General features: G+C 42.6%; 1 protein-coding gene across 1 annotated transcript in view; it reads right to left on the bottom strand.

Moving 5' to 3' along the window:
* Positions 1 to 23,135, bottom strand: part of LOC126106846 (venom protease-like) — a 221,254-nt gene that overhangs the window by 117,381 nt on the left and 80,738 nt on the right. Inside the window, exon 3 of the mRNA XM_049913240.1 lies at positions 5,770 to 5,939. Within this exon, the coding sequence (XP_049769197.1) occupies positions 5,770 to 5,939 (170 nt within the window). The remainder of the gene's footprint in view (positions 1 to 5,769; positions 5,940 to 23,135) is intronic.

The raw sequence follows: 23,135 nt of genomic DNA, 5'->3' as shown, positions 1-23,135 counted from the left end.
CAGTCTCCTTCGTAGACTGATTGCGTTTTCCCAGTATCCTGCCAGTAAAATGAAGTCTAAATTGCCTTTGATGGTGTTGAGCCACAATTGTGCAGTACTTTTTTAAAAGAGTAAACTGCCATTTGTCCGTGTATTGTTATATTTATCTTTTGTACTACCTAGAATGAACCATGGACCTTGCCGTTGGTGGGGAGGCTTGCGTGCCTCAGCGATACAGATGGCCGTACCGTAGGTGCAACCACAACGGAGGGGTATCTGTTGAGAGGCCAGACAAACATGTGGTTCCTGAAGAGGGGCAGCAGCCTTTTCAGTAGTTGCAGGGGCAACAGTCTGGATGATTGACTGATCTGGCCTTGTAACATTAACCAAAACGGCCTTGCTGTGCTGGTACTGCGAATGGCTGAGAGCAAGGGGAAACTACAGCCGTAATTTTTCCCGAGGACATGCAGCTCTACTGTACGATTAAATGATGATGGCGTCCTCTTGGGTAAAATATTCCGGAGGTAAAATAGTCCCCCATTCGGATCTCCGGGCGGGGACTACTCAGGAGGACGTCGTTATCAGGAGAAAGAAAACTGGCGTTCTACGGATCGGAGCGGGGAATGTCAGATCCCTTAATTGGGCAGGTAGGTTAGAACATTTAAAAAGGGAAATGGATAGGTTAAAGTTAGATATTGTGGGAATTAGTGAAGTTCGGTGGCAGGAGGAACAAGACTTTTGGTCAGGTGATTACAGGGTTACAAATACAAAATCAAATAGGGGTAATGCAGGAGTAGATTTAATAATGAATAAAAAAATAGGAGTGCGGGTTAGCTACTACAAACAGCATAGTGAACGCATTATTGTGGCCAAGATAGACACAAAGCCCATGCCTACTACAGTAGTACAAGTTTATATGCCAACCACCTCTGCAGATGATGAAGAAATAGATGAAATGTATGACGAGATAAAAGAAATTATTCAGGTAGTGAAGGGAGACGAAAATTTAATAGTCATGGGTGACTGGAATTCGTCAGTAGGAAAAGGGAGAGAAGGAAACATAGTAGGTGAATATGGATTTGGGGGAAGGAATGAAGAGGAAGCCGCCTTGAAGAATTTTGCACAGAGCATAACTTAATCTTAGCCAACACTTGGTTCAAGAATCATAAAAGAAGGTTGTATACCTGGAAGAATCCTGGAGATACTAAAAGGTATCAGATAGATTATATAATGGTAAGACAGAGATTTAGGAACCAGGTTTTAAATTGTAAGACATTTCCTGGTGCAGATGTGGATTCTGACCACAATCTATTGGTTATGAACTGCAGATTGAAACTGAAGAAACTGCAAAAAGGTGGGAATTTAAGGAGATGGGACCTGGATAAACTGAAAGAACCAGAGGTTGTAGAGAGTTTCAAGGAGAGCATAAGGGAACAATTGACAGGAATGGGGGAAAGAAATATAGTAGAAGAAGAATGGGTAGCTCTGAGGGATGAAGTAGTGAAGGCAGCAGAGGATCAAGTAGGTAAAAAGACGAGGGCTAATAGAAATCCTTGGGTAACAGAAGAAATATTGAATTTAATTGATGAAAGGAGAAAATATAGAAAGTCAGTAAATGAAGCAGGCAAAAAGGAATACAAACGTCTCAAAAATGATATCGATAGGATGTGCAAAATGGCTAAGCAGGGATGGCTAGAGGACAAATGTAAGGATGTAGAGGCATGTCTCACTAGGGGTAAGATAGATACTGCCCAGAGGAAAATTAAAGAGACCTTTGGAGAGAAGAGAACCACTTGTATGAATATCAAGAGCTCAGATGGCAACCCAGTTCTAAGCAAAGAAGGGAAGGCAGAAAGGTGGAAGGAGTATATAGAGGGTTTATACAAGGGCGATGTACTTGAGGACAATATTATGGAAATGGAAGAGGATGTAGATGAAGACGAAATGGGAGATAAGATACTGCGTGAAGAGTTTGACAGAGCACTGAAAGACCTGAGTTGAAACAAGGCCGCGGGAGTAGACAACATTCCATTTGAACTACTGATGGCCTCGGGAGAGCCAGTCATGACAAAACTCTACCATCTGGTGAGTACGATGTATGAGACAGGCGAAATAGCCTCAGACATCAAGAAGAATATAATAATTCCAATCCCAAAGAAAGCAGGTGTTGACAGATGTGAAAATTACCGAACTATCAGTTTAATATGTCACAGCTGCAAAATACTAACGCGAATTCTTTACAGACGAATGGAAAAACTGGTAGAAGCCGACCTCGGGGAAGATCAGTTTGGATTCCGTAGAAATGTTGGAACACGTGAGGCAATACTGACCTTACGACTTATCTTAGAAGAAAGATTAAGAAAAGGCAAACCTACGTTTCTAGCATTTGTAGACTTAGAGAAAGCTTTTGACAATGTTAACTGGAATACTCTCTTTCAAATTCTGAAGGTGGCAGGGGTAAAATACAGGGAGCGAAAGGCTATTTACAGTTTGTACAGAAACCAGATGGCAATTATAAGAGTCGAGGGGCATGAAAGGGAAGCAGTGGTTGGGAAAGGAGTAAGACAGGGTTGTAGCCTCTCCCCGATGTTATTCAATCTGTATATTGAGCAAGCAGTAAAGGAAACAAAAGAAAAATTCGGAGTAGGTATTAAAATTCATGGAGAAGAAGTAAAAACTTTGAGGTTCGCCGATGACATTGTAATTCTGTCAGAGACAGCAAAGGACTTGGAAGAACAGTTGAATGGAATGGACAGTGTCTTGAAAGGAGGATATAAGATGAACATCAACAAAACCAAAACGAGGATAACGGAATGTAGTCAAATTAAGTAGGGTGATGCTGAGGGCATTAGATTAGGAAATGAGACACTTAAAGTAGTAAAGGAGTTTTGCTATTTAGGGAGTAAAATAACCGATGATGGTCGCAGTAGAGAGGATATAAAATGTAGACTGGCAATGGCAAGGAAAGCGTTTCTCAAGAAGAGGAATTTGTTAACATCGACGTATAGATTTAAGTGTCAGGAAGTCGTTTCTGAAAGTATTTGTATGGAGTGTAGCCATGTATGGAAGTGAAACATGGACGATAAATATTTTGGACAAGAAGAGAATAGAAGCTTTCGAAATGTGGTGCTACAGAAGAATGCTGAAGATAAGGTGGGTAGATCACGTAACTAATGAGGAGGTATTGAATAGGATTGGGGAGAAGAGAAGTTTGTGGCACAACTTGACTAGAAGAAGGGATCGGTTGGTAGGACATGTTTTGAGGCATCAAGGGATCACAAATTTAGCATTGGAGGGCAGTGTGGAGGGTAAAAATCGTAGAGGGAGACCAAGAGATGAATACACTAAGGAGATTCAGAAGGATGTAGGTTGCAGTAGATACTGGGAGATGAAGAAGCTTGCACAGGATAGAGTAGCATGGAGAGCTGCATCAAACCAGTCTCGGGACTGAAGACCACAACAACAACAACAACGGAGCAGTGAACATGATTTCACAGATACACAAAAATGTGTGTATCTGTAGATTCGTCCAAGATTTACAGTGTTCAGATATGCAACCATGTCAGGTGCTACATTTGTTCTAATGTCATCTGGTATTTACTCATTGTGGAACAATAAGATAATTTCTATGAAACATCATAAAAATATCCTGAATAAACAAAGAACTGAAAGAAAAGCAACTATGTATTATATTACACCGTGCCGTTTCATTAATGTGACCACTTGTCAAAATACTTACTAACCACTTTTTGCAGTGTGGATGACTGTGAGACATGCAGGAAGACAGTCAATGAAGTTCTGGACAGCACTGACAGCGATGCGGCGCTATGCCAACTCTAGTGCTGTGGCCAGCTGCGCGACGTTTCTCAGTTGAGGCTACATTGTGCCAACAGTCCAATGTGTTACCACAGTTCCTCTCTGAGTTTCATATACGAGGAGACAGTCTGCCAAGGGATACAGTAGACGCACTCTGCTGCTCTTTGGACCACGCACATACACTGTGAGCTGAGTGACATGTTGCATTGCCCTACTGGTAGATGCAACCGTGTTGAGGAAAAAGGAACTGCATGGTGGGGTGGACATGGCTCCCAAGGATGGAAGCATACTTGTGTTGATCTAGTGTGACTTCCAGAATGGCGAGATCATCCATTTAATGACACAAAAAACGCTCGTGAGACCATTACGCTCTGTTCTCTGGCCCAGACCTTTCTGCTGATTGTTGCAGGGTATTTACTTTCAGACGTTTCACGCTGTACAGACAATCAGCCATTTGCCTGATCGAATATAGAACGACTTTCATCTGGAAAGGGAACCTGTCGCCACTCGGACGTCCAGTTGCAGTATTGGCGTGCGAATTCCAGCGTTTGTCGCCAATGGACAGCAGTCTTCACGGGTGCATGAACCAGCTGTCTGCTGCAGAGGCCCATATGCAGCCCTGTTGGCAGCTCTTTGCGTAATCTGGGTGGCCAGTTGCTCAACACATGCACATCTATTTGCCCAGACGCATCTCCGCAGTCGTCGTTCATATACGGTCCATGGTTCACGGCAAACGCCTTATCACCAGTTTTGGATAGCACCTTTATGACATGCATGTTGTACCTTAACAATGGCTGCAAGTGAACGTTTAACAAACTTAGCCATTCCTGGAATGCTTCCACCCTTGTCCCAAAAAGCAGTGATCATGCGTTTGTAGACGTCAGGCAAATCGCTCCGTTTCCACATTATGACATCGGCACTGGTTGTCAGGCAAATCGCTTCACTTCCGCTTTATAAAATTTGCACTGTTTCCACATCACCCTGCCCCCCCCCCCCCCTCCCCCCAGTACCCTTTATGTGCCCTGCACTGCTAATGCTGCGATCTGCCATCTGTGTTTCGTTATTGTACTGACGCTGAACGTAGGTGGTGATCACATTAATGTCACTTGACTGTGTTAAAACAAACTATAAGTTTTTAGTATGCACATATTGATTTGTAAGACTGCCATACATGACATTCACTCAGTCACTACACTCTCTCTCTCTCTCTCCCTCTGTCTATCAATTTATCTATGTATACAGGGTGTTACAAAAAGGTACAGCCAAACTTTCAGGAAACATTCGTCACGCACAAATAAAGAAAAGGGGCATTTGAAAGCTCTTGTCTACACAACCCCGGTACCAAATGTAGAGACTCTTCGTGCTCGTATTGTGAACGGCTGTGATACAATACGCCATTCTCCAGGGCTGCATCAGCACATCGGGGATTCCATCCGACGGAGGGTGGATGCATGTATCCTCGCTAACGGAGGACATTTTGAACATTTCCTGTAACAAAGTGTTTGAAGTCACGCTGGTTCGTTCTATTGCTGTGTGTTTAAAAAAAAAAGGGCTCTGAGCACTATGGGACTTAACATCTATGGTCATCAGCCCCCTAGAACTTCGAACTACTTAAACCTAACTAACTTAAGGACATCACACAACACCCAGTCAGAGAAAATCGCTGACCCCGCCGGGAATCGAACCCGGGAACCCGACCGCGGGAAGCGAGAACGCTACCGCACGACCACGAGATGCGGACACTGTGTATTTCCATTCTATGACTAATGTTATCTGAAGAGAAGTAATAAAATGGGCTCTAATATGGAAAGTAAGCGTTTCCGGACACATGTCCACATAACATATTTTCTTTCTTTGTGTGTGAGGAATGTTTCCTGAAAGTTTGGCCGTACCTTTTTGTAACACCCTGTACATGTGTATGTCTGTCGCTCTCACTGTGAAGCAAGAGCGCTACTGTGCTTTCTCGCTACTCACTGCTGAGGGGGGCGCTCTTGGGCAGGAATATGACAGCCACGTTGTGGCCGTAGTAGCCCTCCGTGTCGTAGTCCGGGTGGGCCACGACCCAGTTCGCGACCACGATCCAGGATGTGCTCTCGTTCCTATCCCGACGAACGCTTCCCAGCCGAATGGTAAACTTCTTCCATCTGCAAGAATAAATCTATTTTCAATTGTAAAGCAAACAAGCGATGCAAATAATTTTTATGTATAGCTGATGGTAACCAAAGCCACGGACATAACAGAGCAGGAGAAAATACAGCTACTCTCTATAAAGCTGTACTAGATGTCTCTTCTTATATCTAAAAACATTCACAAACAAAATAGACTATCAACAAAGTTAATTTAACAATGTTATTTTGAGTTTAGTAACACAATAAGTTACTTGTGTAATCAGTTATTTATCTGTGGAATATTTCCGAAAACTGGAAAAAAAGTTACTCCAGTTTTGACAGTCACAGGCAGATTTGGCACTGCACGTGGTTTGTATGACGGTATGACATCCACACTCTCATTTGACAAACCATGATGTGAGTGGACAGTACGGCTATCGAGAAGAGAATCTGTACACTTTCAGTGAAACTGTCTTATGTGAACAGCACCAATTACTGTGCTACATTGAGAGGGTTTGACTGACTGAAAGATCAGAGGAGGCGTCAAATGTCTTTCAATGGTTTGAAGAAGACGACAGCGAAATTCGAAAACACGAGTGCACTTGCTGTGGTTCATGAAAGATGAAGGTGTCATATCCCGCTGAAGTTACCGATGAGATTGCGGTTGCTGTAACTGAACGTACAGGATGTACTCTGGCTAGTGCTAGTGCCTGTGCTATGTCACGAGAATTGTCCACCCCATAGTCAACAGTATGGAAAGTTTTGCAGTCTGTTTTATATTGTTACTCCTACAAGATACATACTGTGTATCAACTGGAACCTCACGATCTGTAGCAACGTTCTGAATTGGCTCTTTGATTTCTGGCATGGAACGAAGTTAATGACATGTGGTCAGGAAATATTTTAAGGAATGGCGCAGCAGATTTTACACTGCAGGATACAGTGAATACACAGGACTGCCGTATTTTGGGTACCGTTAAGCTGGGTGTTGTGCACGAGTAGCCATTGCACTTGCCGTATGTGACTGTATGGCATGGATTCACAAGCGGCCTTATCCTTGAAGAGAATACACCAAGGGGGCCTGTCTGGTGAACAACGACGTCTCAATGTTCTGGAAACCTACTTGTGCAGCATCGCACTCATGCTTTGAAACAGCACAACTGTGTGGATATCCTGTTTTCATGCAAAAACACTGAGCGAGGTGGTACAGTAAGCTAGCACACCTGACTCGCATTTGGGAGGACGACGGTTCTAACCCCCGTCCAGCCATCCTGATTTAGGTTTTCCACGATTTTCCTAAATCGTTTCAGGCAAATGCTGGGATGGTTCCTGTGAAATGGCATGACCGACTTCCTTCCCCTTCCTTCCTTAATTCGATGTGACCGATGACCTCGCTGTTTGCCCCCCCCCCCCCCCAAAATCAACCAACCAACCATGCAAGATGGGGCAACACCTCATTTCGGGCACCAGAGAAATATCTGCTTAATGTAACCTTCAAAAAACATGTTATCTCCAGAAGTTTTCCAAATGGATGGTCTGCAAGATCACCTGATCTGAATCTGTGAGACTTTTGACTCTGAGGATATCTAAAAGGTAGTGTTTGCGTGGGACACGTTCAGTGTATGTCTGATCTGAAGGCCGTTACACAGACACAAGTTGCTCAGCATCCACCAGAACTGCTGCGAGCAACTGTCGTTCGTGTTGTTTTACGGATGCAGCATCTCGTTGTCGTTCCTGGTACTTGAACAAATTTTGTTAGTGTTGGTTAAAAATAATATCAGCATTAGGCCTTCCTCGCTTCGAAGTATGATAGGAGTTGAGACCTATGTGGGGCAAAAGCTGCATTGGACATTGGGGGCCATAATATGACGCTGGTTTTTCGTTGCTAGGTGGGGTCGCGTCCGGGTACAATTCGTTTTTGTTTTTGTTTTTTTTAAATGGGATGCTATAGTTTGGTACTTATTTTCTGATAGCGGCTATCGAGACGAATCCAATGATGTCCAACAGTAAGGCCTTTGAAGGTCAACGAAGGTCAAAAATGTGGCATAAACGTCCATTTAACAGAAGGAGTTCGAAGTGATGACCATTGGTATCAATGCAGTGCTTCAACCTTCTTATCATGGATTGAGTGGTATTACTTATCACTTTGGCACTTAGCGAAGCACATGCTCTGACAATTCTCTCTCGTATATCGTGCAAATAGTAAATATTCGACGAATATGGCGTATCCATCTAACGTGCCATTGACGTGTAAACAGTATTCCACAGGTTTGGAATACAACACTAATAGGAGCGGTAAGACTACTATCATCGAATCAAGCGAATGTAAATGATGTATTCCTTCGAAGAACAAGTCGATATGCTTCTCATTTATGGCGAATACCAAAGAAATTCAGTGCGAGCTAGAGACTTAAACGCTGTAAGATATCCTCACCGTACTCAACCTACACGTCGTACATTTAAATATGTGTATGATAAATTGAGAACAACTGGATTTTTAACCCATCCGGCAAAGGAAAGTTACTAACGAGGAAACGGAAATTGATACTCTTGCCACTGTGATTCGAGATCCTTATGTTAGTCTGCCTCAAATTGAAAGGGAATCTGGCATGAGCGAGAATGTGTCGTTCGTTCTCTGCATCGCCATAAATATCATCCTTACCATATCAGTCTCCACCAAGAATTAACTGGTACGGACAGTATGTGTCGCACTGAATTCTGCCAATGTGCTCAACTTCAGCTTCAGAGTGATGACACATTTATTAATTTGATTTTATTTACTAATGAGGCTACATTCACGAACTATGGAAATGTTAATTTGTATAACATGCGTTACTGGACAACTGAAAATCCATGAAGGATGCGGAAGGTTGCAGACCAGAAACCCTGGTCGATGAATGTATGGTGTAGGATTCTGGCGGACAGAATTATAGGCCCCTATTTCATCGAAGGAAATCTTAATTGTAGGAAGTATACCACATTCCTGGAAGAAACATTAGGTCTATTATTGGAAGAAGTACCATTAGGAACAAGGAAGGGAATGTGGTATCAGCATGATGGGTGTCCGGCACATTTTTCGCTGATGACTAGAAATGAGTTGCAGAGACAATTCCCAAATCGTTGGATTGAACGCGGAGGAGATGTTTCGCGGTCGGCTCATTCGCCAGATTTTTTCTTGTCGGGATTCGTAAAAGACATTGTTTATAAAGACATTCCAACCACATCTGAAGATATGAGAGACTGAATTGTCAGGCAGGTTCTTTGATAAGTGCTCATGTGTTAAGGAATATCGCTCAATCCATGATAAGAAGATTGCAGCACCGCTTTGATACCTTCTGTAAATGGACGTTCATGCCACCTTTGTGGCCTTCGTTGACCTTCAAAGACCTTACTGTTAGACATCATTGGGTTCGTCTCGATAGCCACTATCGGAAAATAAGTACCAAAATGTAGCAGCCCATTAAAAAAAAGTTGTCCTTCATATCTCTGACGCGACGCTACCTAGCAACAAAAAACCAACGTTACATTATGGCCCTCGTTGTCCCATGCAACTTTTGTCCCACAAACTTTGTAGCTCCTAGCATACTTTCGGAGCTATTCTTGGTGGCGATAGTTAGTGAGTCTGCCAGCATACTACACATGAAAACATTTCTATAAGTTTTTCATGAATTCACAGGGCCTGATTATAAATGGTAGCCGAAACCTGGAACTAATTGGTATCCAGCATACGTCGGTTCTCCATTACCGCATTATAGTATCTCCCAAATTTCATTGCTGTATGGTAATTACATCCGCCACCGGACACCTGAGAGCAGTGCAGTTTAATTATAACCACTTAGTATGTACACATATAGCGGGTCCTTACATAATTCAGTACTCAAAAAACTATTGATTACTAGTATATTTTATGGTCTTGCAAAGCATTTTACAAAGGGAATTACAATAAGCTTATAAGCAAACTAAAATACTTTAGTGCAACAGGAACTGGTGGAGAATGGTTGTATCATACGTAACGCAGTGTGTCATTAGGAATGAGTCTTGGATTAAGCTATCCGGCGTGATACAACTGAGGATTTATGACATGGCACCATTACTTTTCTCATATGTATATATAAACTCTCATCACTGACATTCCCATTTGTCAAATTTGTTTTGTTTCCAGTTGATACAAATATTTCAGTAAATTACCACTAGAGTATAGTTTAAGGGCAATCTGTTAATGAAATGTTCACATTAATTAATAAATAGCTCCTAACCAATTCTTTGTTATTAAACTGCTCAGATACTGTGCTCTATTCCTGTAAACTCCTAAATTATGAGGACATGCAGATATAAGAGATCTACAGTGTTAAATAATTAGGACTGAATTTTAATAATATATTTAACTGTTAGGAATCTAGCATGAAACACCTGAAGCACCTCTACAAATTTTTATTTTCAATGCAGATGTTGCCACACATGGATGATATAAAAATAGGTTCCACGATTTGCTTAATTTCATTTCATAATGTAATCCAGGATCTTCTTTGGGTAACTCACCACACCAGGCCAATTTTTTCATGTTCTAAAACATGTGACACGAATTATTTATTGTTTCAACTAAGAATTTCCTACACAGATCTGTCCAAACAAGTGCAGATACTAACAACTTCTTTCCAATATGTGTATTCGTTAATGAAATTAGTCGTAAATAAAATACACTCCTTCGTTCCAAGTGATCAGCTTATGCAATTGGTAAGAGGAAAGAGAATACTCTTCTAAAGATTCAATGTCAGTTGTTTGGTACAGAAAAATTAACATTATTCAGAACACACATTTTAATAGCTTGCCAGCAGCCACATCGACTTTAAATACTAGTAATGTTTGGCTTATGACGCATTATCAGGGGCTCACTCATTCTACAACGTTGCAGAATATCTTAGAGGAAGTGACTTATGTGTTTATATTATAAAAAGAGTAAACGTCTCGTAACATCTAGCCACTGTTGATTTTCAGTGCAGTAATATAGTCAATGTAAATAGACCTCGCACGCAATTTTTTTTCACTTTAGTAATGTGTGGCTACAATAGCCCAAACTTATCGTATGTATCGCATGGTGTCGTAAATTTGTGTGTCTGACAAGTTCCTTATTACTATTTAAGTGAAAATATGTTTAAGAATTTCTGATTTATTCCACACTCATGAGGACAGTTTCACTTTGGACATGTGGCAATATCTTATTTTCTTTGGGAACATGTATTATTGTTTCCTGATGTGTTGTAACTTCTTGAGGGTCTCCTGGCTGTGAATCTATGGAACGAAAAGTATGTCGAATCTAATCAGTTCAGCATACAACAGACAGAAGAGCAAAAATGCTCCCCCTAAGTTCATAATATCGTACTTTTTTAGAAGGGCTGACAAATAGAAGTTTGACTCTTATGCTTCAAAGGAGTGTGATAGCAGTCAACATGTGGTAAGCTAGTGCAAACATTCAAAAGCAAGAACCAGGAGAGAAATACGAAATCAGTAGCAACGTCGATCAACCATATAATAAACTCAGCGAAACGAAGAGTGTAATAGATTTGCAATGAAGTGTCGTGGTATTGACAAGTACCATCCCTAAATAGCCGATCCCACACTGCGTGGCTTCAGCGTGCAGTGATATCGGTGGGCATAGCTCAGACCGCTGCATGCACGAGTCGACACCAGTGCAGTTATTCTGGTGATCCATGTGTTCGTTTCCCCATTGCTGGTCGCTATAGATATGGAAGTGTTCAAGCAACTGTACTCCATTGTTGTTGTTCATGCGCCACAGTAACGAAGAAAAATTCGAAAGGTAGCCCTCATGGTTCCATATGGGGACTTGACCATGGGACCTTTAAGGAACCATTTGCACTCGAGCGCAGACGATATTTAATTTACTGAACTTAGATTGTATGTATCGATTTTTTAAGACAAGAGAAAGCAAAATAAAGGAATTAACACCGCTCTCTTGTCGCAGCCAGTAGGCTCTACACACTTATGTCATTCGTTGTCCTAGAAGGACGTAATATTTTGTGTGGCTCCACAGTTAGCCATATTGATATTTATTTGCAGAAAAGAGGCGCAGAATTAATAAGTCGCTCTCATTTGTGAATTATCTGCAATTAGTTACCTAGAATTTTACGTAGGTGTCATTTATATCGTAATGTATATGTGAAATGAATATATGTTTTATTTAATCGTATGCTTTTCACTGTTTTAGTAGTTTTAGCCACTCCATTGTCAAGATTGAAGCTGAGGTCAGATATCAGACTTTGTCTACAAAAAATAAATAATAAGCCCTGGCTACGTTCCGTACATCTTCGGTCGTGCGAAGCTCGATAAATTCACGACGTAAATTTTAATCCCTCAATTACTTATCCAAACAACAAACAGTAACTATTATATTATTACAAATTATTATTTTTTTATTTGTTAAAGACCCCTGTGCAGTAGGGGACTGATGACCTCGGATGCATCCCATAGTGCTCAGAGCCATTTGAACCATTTTTTTCGACATTCTGTTTCCTGTATAAAACTCAAACTTAGTCCATTTATGTTGAGCACTGCAAGTAAATTATTTTCCTTTATATGCAAAAATTAAACTAATCATACATGTAAATACGATAGTACACACTGTTTACACATAGTTTTGTGATAAGAACAAGCACACTGCTCTACAGTGCCTTGGTGGTCGCCAGAAATCGTCGAGGCCATTAAAGAGTGTACGCAAGCTCTGCAGTTACATGAGTGGCACCCAGCCCTGGAAAACCTAATAACCTTTAAATTGCTCCATGCCCGTGTTCGCCTGCTCATAAAAAGATGTAAACAGCAGCGTTGGGAGAGGTACGTCTCAACCATTGGATCCCCAACGGGTGTCCCTGGCATTAACATTAACGGCGTGTTATCTTCCGACGCAAACGCAGTCGCCGAGCACTTTGCTGAGCACTGTGCTCGAGCTTCTGCATTGGAGAATTCCCCCCCCCCCCCCCCCCCCCAGGCTTTCGAGAATTACCCCCAGGCCTTTCGCACCCTCAAACGGCGGATGGAAGTGAAACTCTTCTCATTCACTGCACACCACAGCGACCCATATAAAGCTCCATTTACTGAGTGGGAGCTCCTCAGTGCCCTTGCACATTGCCCCGACACAGCTCCGGGGCTGCGGATCTACACTCAGATGCTTAAACGCCTCTCGACATACTACCAGCGACATATCCTCGTCATCTTCAACCGCATCTGGAGTGATGGCATACTCCCATCGCAATGGCGGGAGAGCACCATCGTTCCAGTGCTTAAACCTGGTAAAAACCAGCCAGATGTGTAAAGTTATTGGCCCATCAGCCTCACCAACGCTCTCTGTAAGCTGCTAGAACGTATGGTGAGCCAGCGGCTGTGTTGTCTCCTGGAGTCACGGGGCCGACTGGCACCATGCCAGGGTCTCTCTACCACTCATCATCTCGTGTCCCTCGAGTCTGCCATCTGAACAGCTTTCTCCAGATACCAATACCTGCTTGTCGTCTTTTTTTTTTTGTTTTTTTTTTGTTTTTGGTTTTTGTTTTTTTTTTCCTTAAGAAAAGCTTATGACAAGACCTGCTGACATCATATCCTTGTTACATTATATGAGTGCGGTCTCCAGGGCCTGCTCCCGACTTTTGTTCAAAACTCTCGGTCGCCCCGTACTTTACATGTCCAAGTTGGTGCCTCCCATAGTTCCCCCCATACTCAGGAGAATGGAGTCCCGCATATTGAGTATTTTTAGTGGCCATTAGCTGCCTAAATGCAGCTGCAGGGCCGCCTGTCTCACCTCCTCTGTGTGCAGACGACTTCAGCACTTCCCACTGCTCCTCCAGTACTGGTGTTGCTGAGTGGCGCCTACTGGGAGCCATCCACAAGGCAGAGTCATGGGCTCTGGCCCACGGTTTGTAGTTTTCAGCCGTGGAGTCGTGTGACATGCACTTTAGTCGGCGTTGTACCATTCAACCGAAACCAGAACTGTACCTTAATGACGATCCACTCACTGAAGTGGAGACATATGGATTCTTACGACTGATTTTCGAGGCCCACTTAACTTGGCTTCCTCATCTTCGTCAGATTAAGCAGAAATGCTGGCAGTATCTCAATCCCCTCCGCTGCCTGACCAACACCAGCTAGGGTGCTGATCGCTCTACGCTGCAGCAGCGCTACAGAGCCCTCGTTCAATCCCGCCTTGCCTATGGGAGTGTGGTTTATGGTTCGGCGCTTCTCTCAGCGTTGCATTTACTGGACCCAGTGCAGGACTGTGGAGTTCGACTAGTGGCTGGAACTTCTAGGACGAGTCCAGTGACCAGTGTAATAGTGGAGGCTGGAGTCCCTCCATTGCAATGAGGCGTGCACAATTGCTGGCTAGTTACGTTGCACACATTCGTAGCTCTCCTGGGCATCCCAATTCCAGTCTCCTTATCCCAACCATTGCAGTTCATATCTCACATTGGTGGTCCAGATCAGGGATTGTGATTGCGGTTCATTTCCGATCCCTTCTGTCTGAGTTGGAGTCCTTCCCTTCACCATTTCTACTCCAAGTCCGTTCATATACACTTCTATGCTGTAAACCTAGGCTGCAGCTTCGTCTGGCACCTTCGCATGGCCCTAAGGACTTAGCTAATCCTGCGGCTCTCTGCTGTCGCTTCCTCTCGATTTTTGATGTATCTTGGGGCTCTGAAGTGGTTTACACCGATGGCTAGATGGCTTATGGTTATATTAGCTTCGCCTACGTTCACAGAGGACATACTGAACAGCACTCCTCGCCAGACGGCTGCAGTGTTTTCACTGCAGAGCTGGCGACCATATCTCGTGCTCTTGAGCACATCCATTCATGCCCTGGTGAGTCGTTTCTTCTCAGTAGTGACTCCTTGAGTAGCCTAGAAGCTATCAACCAGTGCTACCCTCACCATCCTTTTGTAGCGACTGTCCAGGAGCCCATCTACGCCCTGAAACGATCCAGTCATTCAGTGGTGTTTGTCTGGACCCCAGGACACATCGGAATCCCCGGCAATGAACTTGCTGACAGGCTGGCCAAAGAGGCTACATGGAAACCACTTATGGAGATCGGCATCCCTGTAACTGACCTGCATTCCAAATTACCCCGCAAGATGGAATGGCGTACCCTCAGTATGTATAACAAACTAAATGCCACTACAAATCTGTAGAAATCCTCTATGCAGGCCTCTCGCAGGGGCTCTGTGGTTCCCTGTTGGCTCCGCATTGACCACACGTGGGTTACCCAATGCTATCTCCTGTGCCATGGAGACTCACCTCGGTGTTGGTGCGGTGCCTGGTTAACAGTGGCCCTTATTCTGTTGTGCTGTATTACTTTGGCTGCCATGCGCCACAATCTCCGCTTACCGGACTCTTTACCGTTAATTTTATCTGACAACGCCTCATCGGCTGATTTATTTTTGCGTTTTATACGTGAGGGTGGGTTTTATCATCCGCCGGCCTTTGTGGCCGAGGGGTTCTAGGCGCTTCAGTCCGGAACCGCGCTGCTGCTACAGCCGCAGGTTCGAATCCTGCCTTGGGCATGGTTGTGTGTGATGTCCTTAGGTTAGATAGGTTTAAGTAGTTCTACGTCTAGGTGACTGATGACCTCAGATGTTAAGTCTCATAATGCTTAGAGCCATTTGAACCATTTTTATCATTCTATATAAGTTTTAGCGCATGTCATTTGTCCCTGTGTGTCCTCCTCCCTAGTGCTTTTAGGCAGTAGGTTTTAATGTGTTCAAAGTGGCTGGCTTATCTTTTTTATTCCCTTGATCAGGAACCCACGGTCATCTGCTCTCTTGTTTTAATCCCTGCTACCTGTGTGTTGCGCCTCTGTTGTTTTGTTTTCCTGTTCTGTCCATTGTAGTGTTTGTTGCCCTACTGTCGTTCTTGGGGTCTTTCATTCTCCCAGTACTGTGTTGTAAGTCTCATTTCTTTTACTCTTAGCATTGTGGAATTGTTTAAATAGGATCAAAGGACCGATGACTTAGCAGATTGGTCCCTTCGCCCCCTCTTTAAGTCCACGAGGCAACCACATCCCACACATTTTCGATTGGTGACAATTGTGGTGATTTGATGGGCCAGTGTGCTGAAAGAGTGTGGCTACAGGATGCAGGATGTCGTTCACGTACGTCACACTGGTCACACTGCCCTGGACACGCACCAACTGTGATTTGTGGTTGTACCCAACAGCACACCACACCACAAGGCCTTGAGTTGACGCTGTACGTCTCATGTTAATGTGGTAACTGTGATGCCGCTCCCCGTGTCTGTGGCGAACCGAAATGCGGCCATCATTTTCAAACAAACGCACTAGATTCGTCCGAAAATGCTATCTGATGTTATTCCTGCCCCCAGTGACGTCGTTCCATACACCAATGCCGTTTAGCATGTCTCTGCACATTCGTCAAAGGTAGGAGGAGAAGTGGACGATGGGCACGTAACCCATGCTGTAATAAACGGCCGCGGACTGTCAGTACCTGATAGTGTACTGTTCCACTGTTGCATCAGAACCGAGGAGGACGCATATCTGTCCCGCAATGCCGTTCCGACGAGACGAACGTCTTCTCGGCGTGTGGCCTGGCTGCTGCGACCCGACCCACCTCGTCGCGTTCCGCGGTCTTCCGTGAACCATTCTGCGCACACCCGTTGCACTGCCGAAACACTTCGTTCCACATTATAAGCAGGTTCCTGGCTGCATCCATCACACTCTCTCATTCCAATAATTCGCCCTCTTCCAAACTCACTGATTTGACGGTACAGTTCGAACAGAAGTCTGCGAGGCACCCTCGACGTCTGCTCAGCTCACACAGACCCATTATTTTTGTTTTATAGCGACAACGAGAGCCGCAGACACATTTCACCGGTATGTGGTGTTGCGACGCGATATCGATGTTGACACTGAACCCGCGAGTTGACATGGTTTAAATGCTGATCACTTCTGCAGAACATACTAATGTACATTTCTTGTGAATGTGAACGTCCTATCTCCAGTCGTTCAAGGTGTTCCGTTTTTTTCTGAACATGAATGTCTTTTCCACACATAATTCCCACCACACCAAACCAAAAGCCAGGACCTTCCAAACCCATAACTTTCTCTACGCCAAACCAGGAACGAGGACCCTCCCTCCTATCCCCAATGGACATTCATCGCCCTCTGAAGCAGACTGGAGAGACGATCAAACGCAAAGGAAACCAGTCTAATATGTTAACAAGTTCGCCTTGTAACAAATATCTAGCAGAGAAACAGTCATTCAAAAAGAAGGAGTGAAAAGGGAGGCGCCAAAGAAGAAGTTGCTAAGAGCAACAGCTGTGAAGACTGTAATCACCTGCCCACTTCGTGGAGAGTAACACACGGCCTCTCCAGAAGCACAGTGGATAATGTGTGATCAGTGGAATACCGATTGTAAAATTAAGCGAAGTTATATTTCATGACATTGTTTATATTTTATCCTTGAATGGACAGCGATATTTATTCAGAAAATAATCTAAATTTGTTTGGGGAGTTGGCATTATTAATCATGACATGTTACTCGTACTGGAGGACTTGAAGCATATTTTGTTTCCTCCAGTATTTAAACCATTATTGGCATTACTCTTTTTGGCGGTGCTATAACCCTATTATCTATACCACCTAAAACGGATTTCTTTAACTTCTTTGTCTGTTTTACTCAATGTGACTTCTGTATCAACAAGCTCTATGTTGTAATAGCTATGTAAGTGTTTTATTAATTATTTATGATCTTTTACAGAATTGTGATGAATCTATGGATGTAATTTCAAAAGTAATAGAGTGTGAAAGAATGGAAATGTTGAAACATTATTTGTAGGGCATTCAGATATGTAATGATGTAAAACATGCAGAGGCTCCCTCTGAAAGGAAAGTGGCTTGGATCTGTGGATCAAACTGCAAAGCTCCTTTGTGGCATGAGTCATACGGCGGCTATCAGACAAATGTGGCCATCTTATGAAGTGGATGAGGCGAAAAAAACGGCAAGATTATAGGATATAGCCTTCGATGTGGACGTAATTTGGATTATTATTGATGAAATATTTTAGCTGGCTCTGTGGTTTGAAAATCCGACGCTAAGAGCAAAATTTTTGGAGCTAGTTACACAGCAAGAGCCACGGACACTTTTTCCACCTTTTTTGAACAGCACTGGGCACTGACATTTCCACCGCCTTCATCTCAAATTATCAGTTGAATAACGTATAACTGAGTTGACCAGTTATGCGGTTTCTTTTTCGGTAATAAGCTTGTGTTCTGCAAACGTTGTGTTGACCACCCGTTTTTAATTCTTAGTCGTTTACCTAGACATAGTGTGTGCAAAGAGCCATGATATTTCTGAGTATCCTATTTTACTGAACTGTAAAGCAATTATCTTCCTCAAAAAAGTTAATAAAATTTGTGGAGTTGTAAAGTGCACAATTATGAAGTGAGAATAAGTTTTGAAATGCTCGACGTAATTTTCATAAAAGGACAGTTAAAGTTTCATCAAGGTACTGTTACTGAAAGAAGATTTAAGGTACTCAGTTTAAAGATTCTTCTTACTGAAATAACAGTGTCTATAATTTCATGTGTTATGTAGTTACCAGTGTTTGTAATATTGTGTTGTGACTAAAGTAATTACCCTCGATCCGGTTCTGCTGACAGACTACTTTCTGGATCTCCATGATGATTGATGAGCCAGGTTTAAATTTCATGTAACAATAACAGTACTCGAGACATACAACTTATCATTCTTACAACTTGTGTCTACCACAGTAAGCAAATAGCTATAACTATTCAAACTATGCAAGATTCAGGTATCATATAACCCATCTAAGCCAAACAGTATAAGGAAGTGGATACTCCTTGAGAATGCAAATGATAATCAGTACAACTGATACAATTACTTGAAAACTATTTCAATGGTTGAAAATTAAACCGACAAAGTAATCCTCTGTCCAAGTTAGTAGTGTTCCAGCATTATTCATCATTTACCTATAACGATCATTAGGTTCCTACAGTAATGTACAGATAGTAATTGTTGTTGAGAGACACTTGTTGCCTAAACGTGTTAATACTCCACTTATGGATTTAATGTCAGACCACTGGTGCATTAGTTACTAAATTGCACAACTTCCTTGTAGCTCATCATTAAAGCAGAATTTCAGTAATAAGTTAATCCAAATTGTTAACTTTCTTTAACGAACCATGCTCTTACTTGGTACAACTTCCCGTAGCTAGGATGACCGTTTGCTTTTACATAGTTATGGTGTACATGATTACTAACAGAACGTTGGTTCGATTCTCATTTGTGTGTTACTGCTTTCTTTTAACAAAAATCTCTAGAGGAACGGAAATAGTCCGGTATCTTACTTAACCAGTCTACACATGATCGCGGTGAGATTAAAATCCTTCCACAAGAGTAACATTATTGGTGAGTTGGTAATTTAGTGATAGCTGGTACAGTTACAGTGTCTCTTTACTGAGGAAATTCCAACCAGAAAAGGTAGTTCCCTGCAGCAAGGAAACGATATTGTATTCCTTCACAGCATCCAAAGGCCACAAACACCACGGTAATTACCATTAAACAGGAGGCTACCCGTAGCAAGGAAAGAAAGGGTTCCTCCTTACATAGATGGCATAGTGTATAAGACCAAGGTAAATATTGGTAGACTCTGGTTGAGTCCCCATTCGTTCGCACTACGTTAATACACACCACGTATATGCTGACCCCTTAAAAGGTAAAGGAAAATAGTTTGCTAGACCAACACACAAGGTATTACTACGATTCCTGATGAACCTCCATATTATTTAATTTATCACAATACATCCCAACAGGTGCCGCCTCCTATGAAAGGTACAAGGGACCCTCAGACCAGTACACTGTAACATTCATGACTATTTGATTCCATTTATATATGGGTTGCGCCAAAATATGGAAAACCTGCAAGAAATCATGCTTGAAAATGAATAACGATACTAGTAGAGCCTGCAAATTTTGGTGTTGTGTTTGAGCATTAACGGCACCTAAGCAATGTCCTCTATACGTTGCAATTGTCACTCATTGTCAGAACAGTGTTCTTGTGGTTCTGAGTGCATTATGTCGGAGATCTGTGCATTCGAATGTGAGCACACCTCTGGTGCGCGAATCGTGAGAGTAGTAGGACAAAGTATGTCACTCGGCTCTCCATTGTTGCCAAATGTATTGAAGATGGCAGATCCAAGATGGCAGCAGTAGACATGGCAATGTCGCGATGACATCATAGTGAGAATTTCAAATTTTGGGGGGGAAAATAGGTTAATTGGGCTACCTCCACTAACCTATACCCCTCCCCTCCCCTCTCCCCTCCCTCCCCCAGAAAATGGTGGGAAGTTCAAATTCTAGCAGGGCAGTGCAACACACCATATCTAACTCCACAAACATAAGAAAATGGCGGGAAAATAGCTCACTGGGGCTACCTCCACTAACCTAAATCATCCAACTGCCACCTCTTCCTAGGAATTGGCGGGGAAAGGACTCAGCCCGTGCTGGGTTGCTGGAGAGAGGATGGAGTGTACTTTATTTATTTTGGAAGAAGTTATTTAGGGGTGAATTTCACGTAGTTCATTTATTACACTGATACAAAACACCCGCCCTGACACGCTTGGGGTCACGCTACATAGGCTACAGACCCGCAAACTACTCGTAAATTGTCGAAATAATGCAGTACACTGATGTACAGAGTTGCAAATAACTGCCGGCCGGTGTGGTCGAGCGGTTCTAGGTGCGTCAGTTTGGAAACGCGCGACCGCTACGGTCGCAGGTTCGAATCCTGCCTCGGGCATGGATGTGTGTGGTGTCCTTAGGTTAGTTAGGTTTAAGTAGTTTGAAGTTCTAGGGGACTGATCACCTCAGATGTTAAGTCCCATAGTGCTCAGAGACATTTGAACCATTTTTTTTTTTTGCAAATAACTCGTAAATAACCAAAATAATACAGTACACAGCACGCAGACCTGCAAACTACTCGTAAACCGCCAAAGTAAAGCATTGCACAGCCTACGGATACGCAAACAACTAGTAAATTGCCAAATAATGCATGCAAAACGCTCTGCAGACACGCCCGCTAACTATAAACGTCGAAATAATGCATTGCACAGCATGCAGACACGAAAACAGCTCGTAAATTTTCGAAATAAAGCATATGAAACGTTCTTGCAACACACTCGCAGTGCTTAAACAGCCGAAAATAATGCACAAACACTCAGGGCACGTAAAAACGCTTTGGAACTATCGTCTACCGCGACGTATCAGAGACCAATGTGCACACACGCTTTGCAAGGCCAGCGGGATGCAAGCCATCGCTGGAGCGCGAGCAGTCATTATCACTCCGCTGCCACCCACAGCAAGTAGTTGGAAGTCGTCTATTTTCAGGTATATAGTTAGAATTCGTCGAGTGTTATACTGACGTCACACGACTATGTATCTGGGCCGCGCACATGTGTTCACCGTTGCTGGTGCAATACCTCTCCAGCTGTGGATACTGATGTCACAGGTCGCGCTATAGAAATCTGTTTCAATGCTTCCCAGAATTGCACAGGGTGCACTTTTCCTAGCGATCCTAACGAGACATGCGAGCTGCGTCTTGCCCTGCACGTGTGTTTACTCGCCCAGCATGGCTGATGCATCGCCGCAAAATGTTAGCATAGTGACTAAAAATATGGTCCGATTGTAGAACTAAACTGTACACTAGCAACTCTTTTAAACTGTAAAGATAAATCAAATGATGCATTGGGTTCTCCATTCATTATCAGTGCAACAACACACACACAATTATTTGAACAGGATGTACTGGGTAGTGGTTCTGCTAGCCAGGAACTGTAGTCTAATAATGGTTTTGAATAGAGATGTGAGACAAAAGTTAGGGAGACAGAATGAAGATTTAAACAAGATGTTGACAAAATTAACAAAAAACATGAAAGTTGTGCAACAAAGTCTGGTAAAATATGTTACTGCTCTTGACCAGGAGTGAGAAAGTACAAAATGATTTAGATAGGAAACTTTGAACAGTTGTTGTAAGAGCTAAGGACTGAATGTGAAGCACACACTACGAGACTTGAAGATCATAAAGATTAAGGGCAACAGATTAAGCTGGATGACAGTGAAGAAAAGATATGGTGGAGTCTGCAAAATTTGAGAGCACAACAGAGAAAACATAAGGAAGTGACTGAAACTAAAGTCGGTAGTGAAAATTTAGGAGATTTTGGGAGCCACAGGGGGCAAGTTTCTAAACAGGCCATTGCAACTGAAGTATTTGAAAGTAAAATTCAGGTCTCTAAGATGGACCATAATACACAAAAATTTAAATTTAACAGATGAATCAGGTAAGCTGGCAAAGAAAGTATTGCTAAAGCAGGGAGAAGTGGTAAAGGCACATTGTCCATTCTGATTTCAGACGTAGACGAGGTTACACAATTGTTAAAGTTTAACTGAGGGCATTATGAAACTATTAGCTCACACTGAAAATTGCCCAGTGAGTTGTATGAACGTCTTGTACAGACAAAACGGAAACTAAGATATCTGAATGGTGATGAAGTCTTGTACAGACAAAACGTAACCAAGAAATCTGAATGGTGATGAGGTTAACATTCATAGTCCAGGAGAAAATTAAGTAGATTTTGAGTATTTGGGACACGAAAGAAATTGACACAAAACTGGATTCTGTTGTTACTGCTTGAGTTTGTTGTAAAATGTCACTAACCCGTAATGTCTCATTACCCACAGATTCTTTCTCTAAACCTAAACTTTGCCTAGTAATTTCCTGTCCATTACTTTGATTCGACAGTGAATTAGTGTGAGCTAGCATGTCTCTGATATTTTTGTAATTTTCAATTTGTGATAAATGTTTGACAAAAGTAATTGCACCCAGTGATGAATTCTCATTTTGAGATTCTTTCATTTGTCTCACATAATGACTGCATCTAATTTTGCTAGCCACAGTGGTGATCTGTTGCAAAAATAAAATGCAACAAAAAGTTACTATTACCCACGAAAATATGAAACTTTCACTCACTAGCTGTCCATGAAAAGATAAATTGTCCCTCTTAATGTATAACTAATGAAATTCTTGAATATATAAAGTATATTAACATGTAATATCTGCACTACAATGACCTCAGACTGCACAATTCTTTCATCTAACGTCATGTAACAATCCCAAAAGAGTTGTCTAAAATAGCACTCATCACGA

The sequence above is a fragment of the Schistocerca cancellata genome, chromosome 10 (genome assembly GCF_023864275.1).
Source record: "Schistocerca cancellata isolate TAMUIC-IGC-003103 chromosome 10, iqSchCanc2.1, whole genome shotgun sequence".
Classification (NCBI taxonomy): Eukaryota; Metazoa; Arthropoda; class Insecta; order Orthoptera; family Acrididae; genus Schistocerca; species Schistocerca cancellata.
Note: the sequence above shows the minus strand (reverse complement) of the source record. Positions and strands in the feature narration are given on the sequence as shown.